Here is an 18,882-nt window from a genome sequence, read left to right on the forward strand (position 1 = left end):
CACTGGTCCCGAATCATGCACTAGAGACAAAGGGTTTGGAAGTCCTTGCCAGAGAGTAATCGTTACCACGGGTCGGCGGTGAGTGCCTTGTATTTTCGAGAGCTTGTCCAGTTTGCCCAGCGAAGCCATCGTTTTGGCTGTCCCCACCTGCCTGTGACCACAATGGCACTTCCTAGCAGATTACACGTTAGGTCGTCTTGAATTCATGTTTTCCTGAAGCCTTTGAAAATAGTCCCATCCGTAGCTGTTCCTAGAGGCTAGTTCTTCAGGCCCTTCCAATGTGACCTTGACTCCCCAAATAATGAACAGCCGAGGCGTAATGGTGACATCTGCGAGATCCAAGGAACTGGTGGCGTCTGGGAGACTGAGGTCCAAGGTAAATCGTCTGTGAGTTGGAGATCGAGGAAAGCCACCCAACATCACTTGCCTTTTTAACAAACGCTTGGCATTGCTCCCAATGAACTCGAATGCTTTGAACAACTGTTCTCTTTGAAAGGCCAAGAGTCTTAAGCACATTTGTTTTCTCTGGACACATTTCTTCAGCTGCTGCATGCACACAAATCGATGATCAATAAACAGCTTTCCTTGCATTTCTAACAAATGAGCTACTAAAAAAAAGTGTTTTTTTTAACTGTGTACTGTGAACCAGTGAAGATTTACAGAGCAGATCAGTTTTCCATTCAACAAGTCATTCTCTTAAAAGATATAGTGTCTGGGGTCTTACAGGCTCGACGTTAAACAAGCAGCCATCTAGCAGGGAAGCAACAAAGCCCACATGGAAGAAGCACACCAGTCTGTGTGATCACGAAGTATCGACGGGATCAGGTATAAGGCATCAGAAGACCCAAAACAATTAATTATATCGATGCAAACAGTGGGGGTCAGAGTGGAGACCCAAAGCCCATCTGTAGGCAACTGGACATCCCCTCACAGAAGGGTCACAGGGAAGAAACTAGTCAGCCAGGGTGCAGCATAGCACTGACGAAACACACAACATTCCTCTAGTTTTCCAATGCTTCCTCTCCCCCCACCCAGCCACCCACTATCATGACCCCAGTTCTACCTGACAAATCTGACTAGACAGAAGCATGTGCACTGGTACAGATAAGAGCTCTTGATACACGGAATCCAGGACAGATAAACCCCTCAGGAACAGTAATGGGAGTAGCGATACCATGAGGGTAGGGAGAAGAGGGAGAAAGGGAGAACTGATCCCAATGATCAACAGAAAACACTTTCCCCCCAACAGGGGGACAAACAACAGAAACGTGGGTAGAGGGAGACAGCAGTCGGTGTAAGATATGAGAATAAAAATAATTTGTGATTTATCAAGGGTTCATGAGGGTGGGAGGGCTGGGGAGGGGGAGGGGTAGGAAAACAAGAATTGATACCAAGGGTTCAAGTAGAAAGAAAACGTTTTGAAAATGATGATGGCAACATATATACAAATGTGTTTAATACAATTGATATATGGATTGTTATCAGAGCTATAAGAGACACCCTAAAATGATTTATTAAAAAAATCCCACGTGATTCTCATTTTGGTTCAAGCCATTCCTTGCAATCCCCACAATATAAGATCACTTATCCCACTACCTCCCTGAGTTCCTCTTTCCATACCCCCTCCTTTCCTAACTCCTAGGAGCTTTGCCCTTAGGTAAAGGCTGCCCTTCTGATCGCAAGCAGTTGGTGGTGGTAAGGTGTGGGAGTCTCCCTAATGGTTCACGTTTTTAGTGGTAGTCTTTTTTTTATTAATCATTTTATTGGGGGACTGTACACTTTTTTTAAATCATGTCATTGGGGGCTCATACAACTTTTATCACCATCCATCCATCCATCCATTGTGTCAAGCACATGTGTACATTTGTTGCCATCATCATTCTCTAAACATTTTCTTTCTACTTGAACTTTTGGTTATCAGCTCCTTATTTTTCCTCTCCATCCCCCCTCCCTCACAAATCCTTGATAATTTATAAATTATTATTATATAGGCCAGTCTGTTGCTTGGCTGAAAATTCACCCCATGCGAGGTCAGCTCTCTACCTCAAGAGTAGCAGCTAAAGGTCGTAGTCTGGGATTTTCCACAGTCTCTGTCATAAGCGTGGCCTTGTTTATGAATTTGTGTCATATTTTCTCTCTGTCCAGGATGTACCAGTGTGGTTTCTTGCAGAACAGCTGATCATGGTAGCCAGGAGCCATCCAGTTCTTACGGTCTCAGGGTCATGGAGACTGATAGATTGATTGTTTCACGTTGTCTTTGATAGGCTTCACTCTCTTTCCTCCGAACAGTAGCTGCATCTTAGATTAGATGGCGCTCATGAGCTTTAAGACCCCAGTTGCTACTGACCAAAGTAGGACGTAGAACATTGTCTTTGTCACTATGTGATGCCCATTGGCCTTCATGTCCTCCAAGACTAGGAAGGATCCTGAGCCCCTAGGCCCAGCCACACCTTCCTTCAAGGTGTTAGGTTTTGTCTTAGGAAGTTTCCATAACTCTGCCCCCTGTATGACCCACCCTCGTGTTAGAGAATGATGTTGGAATCTAAACTGGGATCGTTGATCTCTGCAGATAGCTTGGTCACCACCTTCACTCTCCACGAGCATGGCCGATACCGTATTTATGGAGGTCTCTCTTTTCTTGGAGTGCAGCCGCATTTTCATTATTTTATTTCTATGAAATTCTAATGGGACGGGGTATATATATATATATACATATATACATATACATATATACATATATATATTTAAGCCATGGTTTTCCTCTGTGTTTGGAACTAGGAGGTCGCTTCCAGAATTTCGTGGGGAAACTCCATTATCTGCATTCTTGTTGACATCTGTTTTTACTCGCTCGGCGCAGTGAGCCTGTGTTTGCAGAAGAAGCACAAGGCTTTGCCGTTGAATTCCGTGGCACAGGTGTCTTAAAAGCGCATCATATGAAGTCCTGTTTGTTTTGGCAAGACTTACAGACCCCGGCAGTAAACAGCATAAAAGACTGCGGGGTGGTGACATCTGTCAGGCTGTAACGACGTCACTGCAGTTTGTAGTGAGCCCAGCAGCCGTGCAAGGGGCCGGGGCGTTACCCTGCCTGCCTGTCTCCGAGATCAGCCATCTGTGTTGTTGTTGTCGTTGGCTGCCATTGAGTCAGCTCCACCCCCCGGCGACCCCCGGTGTGTGCCCAGTCGAGTTTTCTCGGCTGGGAAAACACTGTGGACGCAGCTTGCCAGACCCGCCTTCCTCAGAGCGCCTCCGCGGGTTTGGACCACCAGGCCTTAGGTCCGGGAAACCCGCCGGTGCCGCATCTTCACAATGTTACCTCTTCTGCCCTGTGAGTCTGGCCAGCTGCAGACAGCATGTAAACCTACGGGTGCGGTGTGCCTGTGTTCCAAGAAAGCTATTTATGGACCCTGACAGCTGAAGCTCCTGTACGTTTACTGGGTCGCACATTTTTTCCTCTTTAGATATGTGCTCCCCAGCTACAAACGCTGACTCCATCTGCAGCCTGCGGACGCTTCGGAGAGCAGGCAGCAGGCCGGGCGTGGCCCCAGGACTGTAGCTTCTCACAGTCCATTTGACTCCTCAGCCCGTAGGACAGACTAGACTGTCCCTGTGGACCTCTGAGGCGTTAGCTCTCTATGGGCTCCTCTTTCTTCCACGGAGCATCTGGTGGTTTCGAACTGCTAGCTCTGAGAGAGTCAGCCCAGTCAACGACTCTGTGTGCGTGTATGTGTGAGACAAGAAACGACGACTCTTTCGTAGGGGCTGTGATTGATGGCACAACGGAGATTCAAAAAAGTCATGGAGAAGGAGAGGGTAAAGATCATGGAATTTTCCTTCCCACCCTTTGAAGCCCTCGCATGTTTGTAGAACGCGCAAAGGAAAATCGAGTGACGTCGTTAGAATAAAACAGGTAGTTTAGAATGTTAGGGGTTTAAAAATATATATTAAGAACCATTTTTCCTGTAAACCAGCAACAGGAAACACAGAACCGCATAAGGCACTGTAACAAGAGCCCACTGCCGTCGGTGAATTCGGATTCACAGGGACGCCACGGGACAGAGTAGAACTGCTCTGTGGAGCTGACAAGGCGGCGAATCTCTGAGGACAGAGACCGGTCTTTCTCAGAGTGAGAAAGCTGCGGACCTTGGAGATAGCTCGCCAGCACCTAGCTCACCACGCCAGCAGGATTCCTGTCCCAATATAAGAGCTTTGGTTCTTTCCATTTATTTTATTCATATTTCTGATCATGTTCTAGTATTTTGGTAAACCCCGTCCTGTTCAGTAAGGAGCCCGGGTAGCATAGTGGTTACGCATTCGGCTGCGATCCGAAAGGTCAGCAGAAACCACCAGCCACTCCAAGGGAGACGGTGAGGCTGTCTATGCCCCTGAAGCAGAGGTTCTCAACCTGTGGGTCGCGACCCCTTAGGGGGGGTCAAATGACCCTTTCACAGGGGTCGCCCGACTCGTAACAGTAGCGAAATTACAGTTATGATGCAGCAACGAGAATAATTTGATGGTTGGGGGTCACCACCACCTGAGGAACCGCATGAAAGGGCCGCGGCACTAGGAAGGTGGAGAACCACTGCCCTAGTATTTTCAGTCTCAGAAATTCACTGGGACATTCAAGTCTACTCTCTCCTGTATCAACTCTGTGGCAGTACATTTGTTTGTTTCCTATTCACTGAATCATAACTTTCTTTTATAATGTATACATGTAAGTCTCCCAGAGTTCTGAGGGTTATTTCAGGCATAATTCCACAAGTTCTTTTTAGGAAACTTTATTTTTTTAAGAGAAGCTTTAGGTTTACAGAAAATGGTTCTTTTCTGGCTCAATGAAAAGACAGAGGGGAGAGAGAGAGATTGTCTTATTACATCTTGCCTTAGGGTGGTTCATTTGTCACAATTGATGAGCCAGTGTTGGTCCCTCATTAGCCGTAGTTTAGGGTTCACTCGCTGCTTTGTGGGTTTTGGCCAATGGGCTGTGTGACATGAATCCAGCGAGCAGTTTCAGCGTTCCTAAAACGTTCTGTGATCTGTCTGCCAACGCCTCTCCATCCCTCTGAACTTCTGGCAGCTACTGACCTTTCTGGCGTCTCCTTAGCTTTGCCTTTTCCAGAATGTCCCGTACGTAAGTCACAGACCACAGTTTTGCATGTTTGGTCAAGTGGAGGGTCCGCCAAAAGGAAGAAGACCCGCGACTTGATGGGGCGACACAGTGACTGAAACGCTGGGTCCCACCGTGACACCAGTTGTGCGGAGGGGGCAGGGCTGGACCGTCTTCTGTTCTGTAGAACAGTGTTTCGTTCTTTCGCACGGAGGGTTGCTGAGTCAGAGCCAACTCCACGGCACCTCACAACAACAACAACAACAACAACAGCAACCACTTAGATTGGTTTCCGTCACTTAGCACATTACGGTTCCTGCAGGTCTTGTCTTTTTTTTTTAAAACATTTTATGAGGGCTCATACAACTCTTATCACAATCCATACATATACGTACATCAATTGTATAAAGCACATCTGTACATTCTTTGCCCTAATCATTTTTTTTCTTTTTTTACATTTTATTAGGGGCTTATACAACTCTTATCACAATCCACACATATACATACATCAATTGTATAAAGCACATCCGTACATTCTTTGCCCTAATCACTCTCAAAGCATTTGCTCTCCACTTGAGCCCTCTGCATCAGGTCCTTTTTTTTTTCCCTCCGTCCGCACGTCTTGTCTCACAGTCCGTTTTTGTTTGTTTATCACGGGACTTGTCTATGCGTGTCACCGTTTGCTTATGCATCCACCTACTGAGAGACATTGTAATTGCATCTAGTTTGGGGCAACTAGAAGGGAAGTTGCCAAAAGTTTTGTGTGGCAGTTTTGTGTGGACATAACTTTTCAACTCGATTTAGGTAAACACCGAAAGCAGGATTGGGAGATCTTTAGCTTTGTAGGAAATTGCCAGTGTCTCAGAAAGCGGTGGTGCCGTTGCATCCCACGGGCAGGGAATGAGAGCCTCGCCAGCATTCCGTGGTGTCAGTGCTTGGAGCTTAGCGATGGTACTCTACTATGTTTGTCGTGGGATCTTACCGTTTGAACTTGCAGTTCCCTAATAACATACGATGCTGCACAGCTTTCCACGTGTGTATCTGCCGCCTGTGCATTGCCATCTGTCTCAGCCTGTGGGTTCTCAGCCTGTGGGTTGCAACCCCTTTGGGGGTCGCCCGATTCATAACAGTATCAAAATGACAGTGACGAAGTAACAACGGAAACAATTTTATGGCTGGGGGCCACCGCCACACGAGGAGCTGTATGAAAGGGCCGTGGCCTTAGAGGGGTGAGAACCACTGGTGTGGATCTTTTGCCCATTTAAAAATTGAGTTGTTTCTTATTTGGGGGTGGTAGAGTTTTTTGGGTATATATTTTAGATGCTGGCTCTTATGAGATACGTGGTTTGTGATAATATCTCCCAATCTGTGGCTTGTGTTTTCATTCTCATGTTACAGGATATGGAGTCTCGTGGATCATGCACTGATAGCAAGGTGTAACATGGAGGAACCGGTTCGCTGTGCAGCTGTGAACGTGGATGGCATTCACCTCGCTCTAGGCATGAAGGACGGCTCATTCACTGTGCTTCGAGTAAGGTACGGGATCAGGGTAGAGACTGACACAGAGCGGTCTCCTGCTAAATGAGATCAACGTAATCAGCAGCATATATTTGATCGGTTTCCTTTACAAGGAGCCTCGGTGGTGTAGTGATGACGCGCTGAGCTTCGATCTGTGTAGTCGGTAGTCCGAAACCACCCGCAGGCCCCAGGGGAAAGCCCGAGCCTTCCACTGCTGTAAGGTAGAGCCCCAGACACCCGCACGGAGCTCGCTGTGAGTCAGCACGGACTCAGTGGCACCAAGTTTGGTTTTGCCTTTTGTGGAATGTATGTTTATGGACACACAGACCTCGGATCTTAGTTTCCTTAAACATAGAAATGCATGCTTCTAAAACTAGTTTTGTCAAAGAATTTTATAAACTCGAAAGCATTGCCTCTATTTTGGAGGTTAGGAATGCATTTCATGTGCTTCACACATGGATGTCTGGATGGGATTGTGATGAGCTGTAAGAGCCCCCAATAAAATGATTTCTAAAATAAATAAATAAAAGACATCAAAAACTCTGGGGGGCAGGGGAAAGAATACATTTCAAGGCTCAAGTTTTGAATGGTAAATCTGGGTCCCGGCTTCCATTCCTTGGTATTACTGGTTTTCAATAATGAACGTCTCCTATTGAGAAGATAGATAATGAAGCTGTTAAATATGCCAAAATGGTTTTACCTTTAATTTTTTTCTTTAGCTTATTAAAGTTATGAACTGGTGTAAGTTTACATTTAAAAAAACTACCATTTAATAATTAATAAGTGTTTTGTTCCATGTCCCTGATTACGGTTCTACAGTGAAGCATCCCTTTCCCCACTTCCTCCGTGTGCTTCCTGTTTCTTTCCTGACCCTCTTGAACTCTGTCCTTGGGAAAAGCTGCCCTCTGACCTCAAATGGCTGAGGATTCTCAGATCTGTGTTATTGTCCCCTCTTATCATCTGGGTGAAAACTGAGCTGTAGGAGGTGAATTCATTTCCAGATTTGAAAGGAAACTGAGGGCCAGACTATTGGTATTCTACCAGCCTTTATCTGACCAACAAGCCGGGTCTCTTTTGTGGTTTTCGTTTTGTTTCACATTTTTCTCACTCTGCCCAGGACTTTTCTAGTGTGAGCCCTTCCGAGGAGCTGGCCATGGTAGCCAGGCAATCTAGCTCTTCTGCTCTTGGGGTCGTGGGGGCCTGTTCTCACCCAGCCCGTTGGTTCACTGGACTAGTTGCTTTTACACGTCTTCAACTTCTACCTCTCTTTTCTCCTCTGGATGGGGAGAGGCCACTGGTTGCACCTAAGGGGCCCGCTCATGGCTTTTAGGACCCCGGTCGGGTCGGATGGGAACCATGTCTCTGTGCAGATGGCATACCAACTGATTTCCTCTGAGACCACGTTTCTCTTGGAATGTTTGGTTTTTACTCATTTTATTGGGAGCTCATACAACTCTTATCCCAATCCATACATCCATCCATTGTGTCAAGCACATTTGCACATTTGTTGCCATCATCATTCTCAAAACATTTGTTTTCTACTGGTGCCCTCGGTATCAGTTCCTCACTTTTCCCCTCCCTCATGAACCCTTGATAATTTATAAATGATTATGTCATATTGTAAACTGTCTGATGTCTCCCTTCACCCACTTTTCTGTTGTCGCCTCTTTGAATTTTTATTTGTGGCTTTTGCTTCGGAGTAGAAAGCAATCTGGCAACATTTCCTTTTGGAGGGGCATTTGGAAATGTTGAAAAGATTCGTTAAGCAGTTAACCTCTTGTGTTGAATTACAGGCACGTGCATTCCATTGAATTCTATATACTCATTGAAGTTTGTCCTAGATCCATTTGGATTTAAAGCAACCTGTGGGTCGCGACCCCTTTGGGGTTCGAATGACCTTTTCACAGGAGTCACCTGATTCATAACAGTAGCAAAATCACAGTGATGAAGTAGCAACAAAAATAATTTTATGGTTGGGGGGTCACTACATGAGGAACTGTATTAAAGGGTCGCGGCACGAGGAAGGTTGAGAACCACTTTAAATTTTAAAGGATAGATGTTTATGAACTGTTGACCTTGTGTGCAACAGACCAACATGTAGCCACTGTACCACCAGGGTTCCTAATTAATATTTTGGTCAGTAAAAATGCCCGATTATTTTTAAAATTGTGTATAGATGTACCTGTGTCAAGGTTTGCATTGTGCTGGGCTGTGTCATGCTGCAAACACCTACTTCCAGTCCACGAAGAGCTCAACAAGTCCTGCTGAGATAGCAGGTTGAAGACCTGGCAAGGTTTCCTGCAGGATATTGTGTAGACTTTTATTTTTCAAACATTAAAGTTTTTAAACATCGCATTAAAATTGCTGTATCACATTCTGCCAGTGGCCAATCTTTGAGTTTTCTACACGATATCAATGGTAGAGCTTCCCTAATGAATCACACATTGTTTTTTAAATGTTCAACATCTGTATATTTTGTCCTGCCCCACTGCTTGGGAAGAATCACTTCCACGGTCGTTTTCTGGCTTTTTAAAAAAATGACTCTTTGTATTGTCCATTATTTTCTCAGACAATTTAAAAATTAAAACATATGTGAATGTCTCCTCCTCTCCGACATTGTTTATCTTGAACTTCAGTAGCTTACATTCCTACTGTGCACTTTTCTACTAAAATTCTCAGTTGTCTAAATTTATTGACTGTCTTCCAATTCACTCATCAATTTTCAACCTCAATTCCAATATAGCTTTTGCCTTCATCTTTCCATGGAAACGTCTTTGCCACGGTGTGTTTCAAAGCCAGAGTGGATGGCAGATCTCATCTGACTTGACCTTTTTTCATCATTTGCTCATTCTGGGAACAGTCTCTTCTTTGGCTATTCATTGTTAACTCTCTTTCTCTCTCAGCCCCTTTCCTAATAGGCCAGTTGTCTTCTGCCCAGGCAGTGAATGGTGCAGTTCATCAGAAGTCAGACCAAGGCTCTCTCCTCTTTTCACTCTATATTCTTTCCTAGTGATTCATCCTGCGCTGGACTTCAGTTACTTCTAGCGTCAGATGCTCTGATGACTGCAAAATTCACACACACACACACACACCCACTCTGAACTCCAGCTAGGCCTATTCACTTACCCCCTTCGCGTTACTCGGTGGCGTCCAGGCCTCTCCAAGTCAGCATGTCCAAAACGGAACCCTGTCCCATTGAATAACGCCATGGTTCAGCTCTTACGCAAGTCAAAAACCTGGCATCTCTCTCTCTGATCCACCGTTCTGAATCTGTCACCTCCGCCTGTTGATTGTGCCCCCTGATGAATTTCAGGGACGTTTTCATGAAGCGTTGTGAGTAAGGTTCGAATGATAATAATTTACCGTGTGGTGGGATCACGTACCCATCCATGGTTGCTGCTGTTCTTTGGTGCTGCCGGTTGGTTCGGACACAGAGGGACTCCGTGTGCCGACGTGAAGCACTGCCCAGCCCTGCACCGTCCTCCTAATGATTGGTAGGTCGGAGCCCCTGTGTCAGGCCACTCGCTGGGGGAGGTCGTCTTTTCCGCTGCCCCAGGCTGGTGCCCTTCTCCAGGGATTGGTCTCTCCTGAGAACAGGTCTACATATGTGAGATGCAGTCTCAACGCCCTTGCTTCTAAGGAGCCTTATTGTTGAACTTCTTCCGAGACAGGTTTATTTGTTCTTCCGTCATTCCCTGGTATATTCAGTGTGCTTCACCAACACCACGAGTCAAAGGCAGCCACTCCACTGTCATCTTTCACACTCATTCCCAGCTTTCGTGCGTATGAAGTGACTGGAAACACCATGGCTTCGATCGGTCTTCCACGTTATCATCATAGCCTTTAGACTGTAGATCATAGAAATCATAGTAGTGCATCCTCTTAATCTGTTTATTTCCTCCTGAAGTCTGGGAAAACACTCTGCAGTAGCCTTCTAATGGGTCTTGATTCTACTTTTAAGCTCCTTTAATTTTTTTTTTTACCTTGGAACTAGATTAAGGATCTGATTAATACATCCTACCCTAGTTTAAGCTTTCAGATGAAAGTCAAAATGTTAACAAGGCCTGTGGGGACTGCTGTGATTTTCCCTCATCAGCCCAGAGCGGACTCATCTCTAAACAAAGGCCACTCTATTTTTGTTGCTGTAACCATACTGACCTCCCGCCCTCCGCCATCCTCTCTTTCATATCTTATTCTCTCTCCGGGAACTTGGATCCTTTACTGCTAATTCCTACCTTCTTCCAGAGAAGTGCCATCCCTTCCCTCTGGTCTGTCCCCTCTGGCTTGGATATGTACCCATCAGCACTACCCTTTCATTTGATAAAGACTCAGAAGACCCTATAGGACAGGGTAGACACCACCCTTGTAAGTTTCCAAGGCTGCAACTCTTTTTTGTTTGTTATTTTTATATATCTATAAATCATTTTATTGGGGACTCTTACAGCTCTTATCACAATCCATCCATCCATCCATTGTGTCAAGCACATTTGTACCTATGTTGCCATCATCATTTTCAAAATATTTTCTTTCTACTTGAGCTTCTGATATCAGCTCCTCATTTCCCCACCCTCCCTCCCTCATGAACCCTTGATAATTTATTGATTTTTTTTCTCTTTTTCATGTCGGAGGCTATAATTCTTTATGGGAGTAGAAAGCCCCATCTATCTCCCTCGGAGCAGCTGGTGATTTTGAACTGACGACCTTGTATGTTATAGCCCAACTTGTAACCACTGTGCCCCTAGGGCTCCTTTTACTTTGATGGTGTGCTTAAAATTACTTTGTATGACTATTCCCAAAGCATTGGTTCCTTCTGTTGTTTAAAGAAACCATGGCATTCAAATATCAGTTTCCCAGAAGACAATGCAGAAAGCTTATTAATTAACATATATACTCGAGTATAAGTTGACCCAAATATCAGCCAAGGCATCTAATTTTACCACAAAACTACATTAAAAATGTGCTAAAAACCTCGGCTTATATATGAGTATACAGTGGTAATAAATTTTCATTTCATAGTCTTCTTTCCTCTAGATTTGTCAGAGAAACATATTCTTGAGAGAGGCAGTCATGTAATCCACCATGCTAACAGCAATATGTGACATCCTGTACAACCAACTGGTCACTCAAAATCCATCTTCTCCACGGTAGTCTGAGAACATGTGTGTTAGAGGGTAAAGGGGCAGGGCGTCAGAAAGCAAAGACAAGCTGAGACATAAGACCATTCTTTGGTTGATAGCAGTAAGTCTCTAGGACCGAAAGGCTGTGAAAAAATACACAAATTTATTGAGCTAGTTAACATTTGTGAATAAATTAAAATGATAATATCTTTAATTAGTAAGACATAAAAAGTAAAAGCTATCAAATAGTACCATGTGGCAGTTACATAATCTGCCAACTTGTGAAGGGGTGGAGTCTAGCCTATTAACTAGGTCACAGCTTGATTACCTCATTTGGAGGCTCGAAGGATTATAAGTAGCTCACTGGAGGCCAGGTATACTCTCTACTTCGTCTTCCTGCTGACAAGCCACATAGAGCTATTCTGATGCAGCCAGAGCTCTGGAGCTGGAGGAGCCACGTGGAAACCCTGCCAGGGCTGAGATGCTTCCACCACCACTGGAGCCACGAAACTTTCCACCCACTGGCCTGTTCTTCCTGCATTCAGCATTATTGCATGGCTGCGTGAGTCTAAAGAGGAATTTATGGACTAGTATTGACATATGGGATAATATTGAACTTGTGGACTTCATCTGGACTGGACCGAGATGTTTTCTTAATGTAGATTTGCTCTTTGATATAAAGTTATCTCTTACACGCATATGAGTGTCTATGATTTTGTTTCTCTAGTCAATCCAGACTAACACATACTGTCAATATTTTCTTGCACATCTTGTCTCATTTAGATTTAGATAAATGGATAGATATGGAGCAAAGGTAAATAAATGTGTAGATTTAATTATAACTAAAAGCCAAGAGTCACTGGGAAAGGTAGAGATAGCTACATGAGTCTATGCTTAGAAGATTGTTGCACATTGCAGGGTCTAAGGGAAAAGTGGATTTGATTAAGAAAAATTTTTTAAAACCCACTTCATTTACAATTAAAATACAGACGTCATATCATTGTGAATGAGGGGGAGTGTGGAGTGGAGACCCAAAGCCCATCTGTAGGCAACCGGACATCCCCTTACAGAAGGGTCACAGGGAGGAAATGAGGCAGTCAGGGTGAAGTATAGCACTGATGAAACATACAACTTTCCTCTAGTTCATGAATGCTTCCTCCTCCCCCCAACCACTATCATGACCCTAATTCTTACAAATCTAGCTAGACCAGAGCATGTACACTGGTACGGATAAGAACTGGAAACACTGGGAATCCAGTACAGGTAAATCCCTTGGGACCAATATTGAGAGTAGCAATACCAGGAGGGTCAGGGGAAGGTTGGGGGGTAAAGGGGTATCGATCACAGTGATCTACAAATAACCCCCTCTTAGGGGGACACGGACAACAGAAAAGTGGGTGAAGGGAAACATCAGTCAGTGTAAGACATGAAAAAATAATAATTTATAAATTATCAAGGGTTCATGAGGGAGGGAGGGTGGGGGAGGAAAGAGAAAAAATGGGAAGCTGATACCAAGGACTCAAGTAGAAAGAAAATGTTTTGAGAATGATGAGGGCAATGAATGTACAAATGTGCTTGACACAATTGATGTATGTATGGATTGTGATAAGAATTGTATGAGCCCCTAATAAAATGTTTAAAAAGTAATAATAAAAATTTTAAAAATAGGAACAAAATACAGAAGTTTTCTTTATTGCAGTTATGGAACAATCTTGGAGCTCCTTCTGTATTTGTAGACCATCTTGCCAGGGTGCTCACTACCTACTGTAGGGACTAGGCCCCCAGCTGTGCAGGGATAGTATGTTAGTGATAGGATAATATCCATTTGCGTATAAAGAAATCTGTTACTATGACAATTATTCAACTGTACATACCCAACACTAATGCCAAAGGTGAAGACATTGAAGAATTCTACCTACTTCTTTCGGTCTCAATTGATCAAACATGCAATGAGAGTGCATTGGTGATTACTGGTGATTGGAATACAAAGAAAAAGGATTGGTAGTTAGAAAATATGATCTTGGTGATAGAGATGATGCCAGACATCGCATGATAGACTTTTGTAAGCCCAACAATACCTTTTTCAAGCACCATACATGGTGACTAATGAGCAGCCCTCACTGGGTGGAGGAGACAGGAGTCAGAGTCACTACATCCATGGGCAAAGATGATGGAGAACTTCGGTGTCGGCGGTCAGAACAAGGATGGAGAGAGGCTAGCTGTGGAACAGATGATCAGTTTCTCTTGTGCTATTTCAAATGGAAGCTGAAGAAAATTCATGAAAACAAGCCCACTAGAGCCATATGACCTTGAGCATATCCTGCCTGAATTGAGAGACCATCTCAAGAACCGATTCGATGCCTTCAACGCTCATGGCCAAAGACCAGAAGACATGTGGGGCAGCATCACCAACATGACACACACAGATAGCAGAAGGTCATGAAAAAGACAAGAGAGAGAGAAATGATCAAAGTGGCTGTCAAGAAGGAACTCCAAAAATTGCCTTGGAATGTAACAAAGCTAAAGCAAATAGAAGAAGTGATGGAATCAAAGGTCTAAACACAGATTTTAAAATTGATTTGAGAAAGTACGCAAAGATCTGGAGTTAAAAAGCCAGAAGGGAAGAGCACGCTTGGCCTATCTCAAGCTGAGAGAACTGAAGAAAATAATTCAAGCCTTGAGTTTCAGAAGTGAAGGATGTTGTGGGTAAAACATGAGCAATCTAAAACAAAACAAAAGACTCCCTGCCAGTGAGTCCATTCTGACTCATGGGGACCCTATAGGACGGGGTAGAACTGCCCCTGTGGGTTTCCAAGATGATAAACATTCACGGGAGCAGAAAGCCTCATCTTTTCCCCAAGGAGCACCTCGTGGTTGCAAACTACCAACCTTGGCAGCTAGCAGCCCAACGTGAAACCCATTACACCACCAGAGCTCCCTTTGACCATTCCAGGAAGCATGAAAAGAAAATGGCCGGAACACCCAGTCACTGTACCAAAAAGACGGTCAACTTTCAGCCACTTCAGGAGACAGCGTAGTTCAAGAACCAGTGTGGTGTGGGAGGAAGAGACTCAAGCTGTGCCGATGGCGTTGGCCAAAAACGAGGCTCTAGGAATTGACAACACACCGATTGAGATGTTTCAACAAAAGGATGCGGTGCGGGAAGCACTCATCTATGCCAAGAAATCTGGGCGACAACTGTGTAGTAACTGAAGACCCATATTTGTACCCACTCCAAGCAGGGGATCTAACAGAATGCCGTAACAACAGTAGTATCATTCGCAAGTAAAATTTTGCTTGAAATAATTTAAAAACAGTTACAGCAGTAAACCAGCAGCCATAAATTCAAGATGGATTTATGCGGGGATATATGACTCCTTTTTAAAAGGCATGATTTCAAAAGGAGTCACATAATTTCTACCCATTTGTCTGGCTAGAACTCGGGCAAGAGAGGCTGGGACGAATGGGCGTTTTTGATGAATTGCCAGCAGTTTCTGTTACACAGACCTTTTTTGTTAGGACTGATTCTGGTTATTACCTTTATGTGATGAAACACCAGAAAAAATACGAAGTCCATGGTAACATTGAAGATCCATCACGCATTATCCTAAAGCTATCTCGTTAACCCCACAAACTACCCCCTCTACGTAATGGATATACAGTCCAATTTAGCCCCTAGTCATCAAATGTGCATTTGCATGCCTCTGTGCCTTGGCCAGTCCTTGACTGGAAAACTTCCCCGCTTTTGCCCATTTCCTCAGGTTTTGTGCTCCCGTCAGATAGCTTCCTTTCCCGCCTGCTTCTTGCCTTTAGTCTTTCTAAGCCCTTCTTTCAGTATTTCCTACAAAGCATCGCACGTCTCTGGTCCTCCCCACATTTTGTCATAGTTACCTTACACCGCCTCCCACCAAACACGAGTTCCTCTTTGTGTCCTTTGTGGCCTGAAACAAAAAAAGCACTCAGTGTGATTGAAGGAAGTTTTAGGAATCTTTAGAAATTTGAAAACATCCTTATTTTTTTTCTTGTGATTTTTGAAATTGTCTCTTGGGAACATTTCAAATGAGTGATGCGAAATTCATATAGGAAAAAATATCATGACACTAAACTGAAAATGAGAATTTTCATTTCTGCTCCCCCCTCCCCGCCCTTCTACTTCCTCTTTCCCAATTGACTCCAGAACTTTGGAAACACAAGGGCATTTAACTAAGTGGCTTTTTATTTTTTATTTTTATGGCTATACCAATACTTGTATTCCTTTGGAAACTCAATTACAAAGCCTCGTTGAAAAAGAAAATATGACACCTAATTGGGAGGAATTTGAATTCTGTCTTTAAAAGTTAGAGGCCAGAATAAAAATATAACACTGAGTGTATATCTTTATGTAGCTTTATGGTGATCAAGCTATGGAAAGTTGTGCATCTGAAAGTACATTGAAGTGATACAAATCAATTATTCTTTTCTCTACTAAATATAACTTGACTTCTGGTATACATCTGTTTGGAAATTGTAGTATTTATAATTTAGCACTCTATGAACTCTCAGTATTTATAATGAGCTTCATTTATCCTACAATGTGGTGACTTTGGTTTCTTTGTGACTCAAGAACTTGAGTATGAGCCCTCAACTCCTTAGAATTACACAACATAGAAAATGAAATTCATCCTTTTTCTCTGCTGCCAGTTTATATTGTCGCAATATGTTTCTGTTAGGCAAGAAGACGATTCTTGGGTTAATACTAATATTTTATTGTTGAGACACTCACAGCCAGTCTCCCAGTCATTTTTGACATGTTTGAAAACCAGATCAACTGTCATGACCTTCTTAATGCGGCCTTACTTATTTTGTCCTCCTGTAGAGACATGACCGAGGTCGTCCACATTAAAGACAGAAAGGAGGCGATTCATGAGTTAAAATATTCAGCCGATGGAAGCTGCCTTGCTGTTGGGTGCAATGATGGCTCGGTGGATGTGTACGGAGTGGCTCAGCGCTATAAGAAAGTTGGGGAATGTGTTGGTTCCGTTAGTTTCATCACTCACCTGGACTGGTCCTCAGACAGTAGATACTTGCAGACAAATGATGGAAATGGGAAAAGACTTTTCTATAGGATGCCAGGTAAACTTTTCCTTATTGGTCATAGATAATTTGCAGATGTTTAATGCCTGCCATAGGCTTTAGAGTTTTCAAAGCAGCATGTAGGCTACATTTGAATCTAGGCAATGAGTGAAGGTTTGTGCCGATACATGGACACGGTGGCTTTTTGTCTGTAGGGCTGCCCATTGACAGCCTCCTGGCTCTTAACTAAAACTGCTCAAATCTAAGACAGGGCCATTTCACGCTGTTTCATGCTAGGTAACTGTCTTAAAATCCTCTTAGATGTGGGGAAATTCTATTTAGGTAATTTCATTCCACCCACAAAAATGATATTTTGAGCCTGACTTTCCCTTAGATACTAGGACTTTCTGAAGATACCGTTTTTTTGTGGGCGGAATGACATGAACCTAAATGGAAGTGCCACAAATCTGTCGTCGTTCTTTTGGGTTGTGTTTGTCTTGAGTCACCGTCACAAATATTCACAACTTGGTTAGCAACTAAATTCGGAAAACAGACTTTCTGTCAAACATTTAGAAGAAAAGGAATACAAGAATTGTGAAGAAAAAACACCAGACTGCAGTGAGTAGTCACTATCTTCCCAGAACCTACTCGGTAAGATACGCCGCATGATTAAATGAGTGCGTATTCCCCAAAGCTTTCCGGGAGCACTCAGTAATGAAGAGTGAGTCCTACAGTCCTTCGGACTCATGAGGCAGTGGCAGGCTGCCCACTTTTCTGTTTCTCCTTGATCTCGCCCAGGTCTTTCTTCTCCCTCAATGGTCTTTTTAATACCCGACTTGGTGCTTTCTCAGAGCTTGTGACTGATCTGGATCATGATTTTATTAGGATTCAGCTCAATACTATTCTCCACGTGGATGGACCGCCTAAGCCACATCCCGTCTCGTTCGGTGTAAATGTCGATGTGGCTCCTTTCTGTCTTTTGAGTCATTAAATTCATTTCCCACCCCCTGACTTGAACTCACAACCGTGTACTCCATTCTAACTGGAATGGGATTTCCAGAACAATTCATGTGTGAGTGAATATCCCAGGGGATAACTTTTACATGAGACTCTTCTTTCTTTTTTTAGGTGGAAAAGAAGTGACGAGCAAAGAAGAAATGAAAGGTGTCCACTGGGCATCGTGGACATGCGTTTCCGGCCTGGAAGTAAATGGGATTTGGCCCAAGTACTCAGATACCAATGATATAAATTCGGTGGATGGAAATTATATTGGCCAAGTGTTAGTTACTGCAGATGACTATGGAGTTGTGAAATTATTCCGCTATCCTTGTTTAAGAAGAGGTATCTTTCAAAACAGTATCAAATAATGTTGGACTGGCTGCTCCCTGCAAACTTGGCTGTTAAACTTCTTCCCTCCCACCCCTCGCACCCGCCCCGCTGCTCCATGGGGGACGGATGAGGATGTCTGCTTCCGTGAAGTCTTCATCTCAGATACCCTGTCTGGGGTCCCTGCAAGTCAAAATGCAGCCAGGACAATGGGTTTCAGCAAAGGACTTTGGTTTCTGCAGCAGGCGTGAGCGTTTCCTACTTCAAAAACCATAATCCTGTTTATTTGGGGAAGGGTTTCACAAAAATGAAATACACGGGGGGGGGGAATGAGGAGCTGATATCAAGGCTCAAGTAGAAAGCAAATGTTTGGAGAATGATGAGGGCAACAAACGTACACATGTGCTTGACACAACGGATGGACGGATGGGTGGATGGTGATAATAGTGGTACGAGCCCCCAATAAAATGATTTTTTTAAATAAAATGCACAATCAGCTAAAGTTATTTTTATTTCTCTAAAGCAATTTCTTTTCATCTGTTGCATTCTATTTTTAATTAATCATTCTGTTGGGAGCTCTTACGGCTATTCTAACAACGATCCATAGCTCGATTAGATCGAGCATATTGTACGACTGCTGCCCCATCAACTGGTTTGATCCACGCCATCAGCACATTTGCTTTCTTCTTGAGCTCCTTGATGGCAGCTCCCCTTTACCTCCCCTCCTCCCCCACCCCACACCCCAGGAACCCTTTTGGCTGTTTTATA

The 18,882-nt window shown here is 43.9% G+C and overlaps 1 protein-coding gene across 1 annotated transcript in view; it reads left to right on the forward strand.

The window, feature by feature from the left end:
- EML5 (EMAP like 5) overlaps positions 1-18,882 on the forward strand; it is a 144,780-nt gene that overhangs the window by 39,078 nt on the left and 86,820 nt on the right. The window contains exons 8-10 of the mRNA XM_075531644.1: positions 6,500-6,637; positions 16,592-16,848; positions 17,917-18,129. Of these exons, the coding sequence (XP_075387759.1) occupies positions 6,500-6,637; positions 16,592-16,848; positions 17,917-18,129 (608 nt within the window). The remainder of the gene's footprint in view (positions 1-6,499; positions 6,638-16,591; positions 16,849-17,916; positions 18,130-18,882) is intronic.

The sequence above is a fragment of the Tenrec ecaudatus genome, chromosome 14 (assembly GCF_050624435.1).
Source record: "Tenrec ecaudatus isolate mTenEca1 chromosome 14, mTenEca1.hap1, whole genome shotgun sequence".
NCBI lineage: Eukaryota > Metazoa > Chordata > Mammalia > Afrosoricida > Tenrecidae > Tenrec > Tenrec ecaudatus.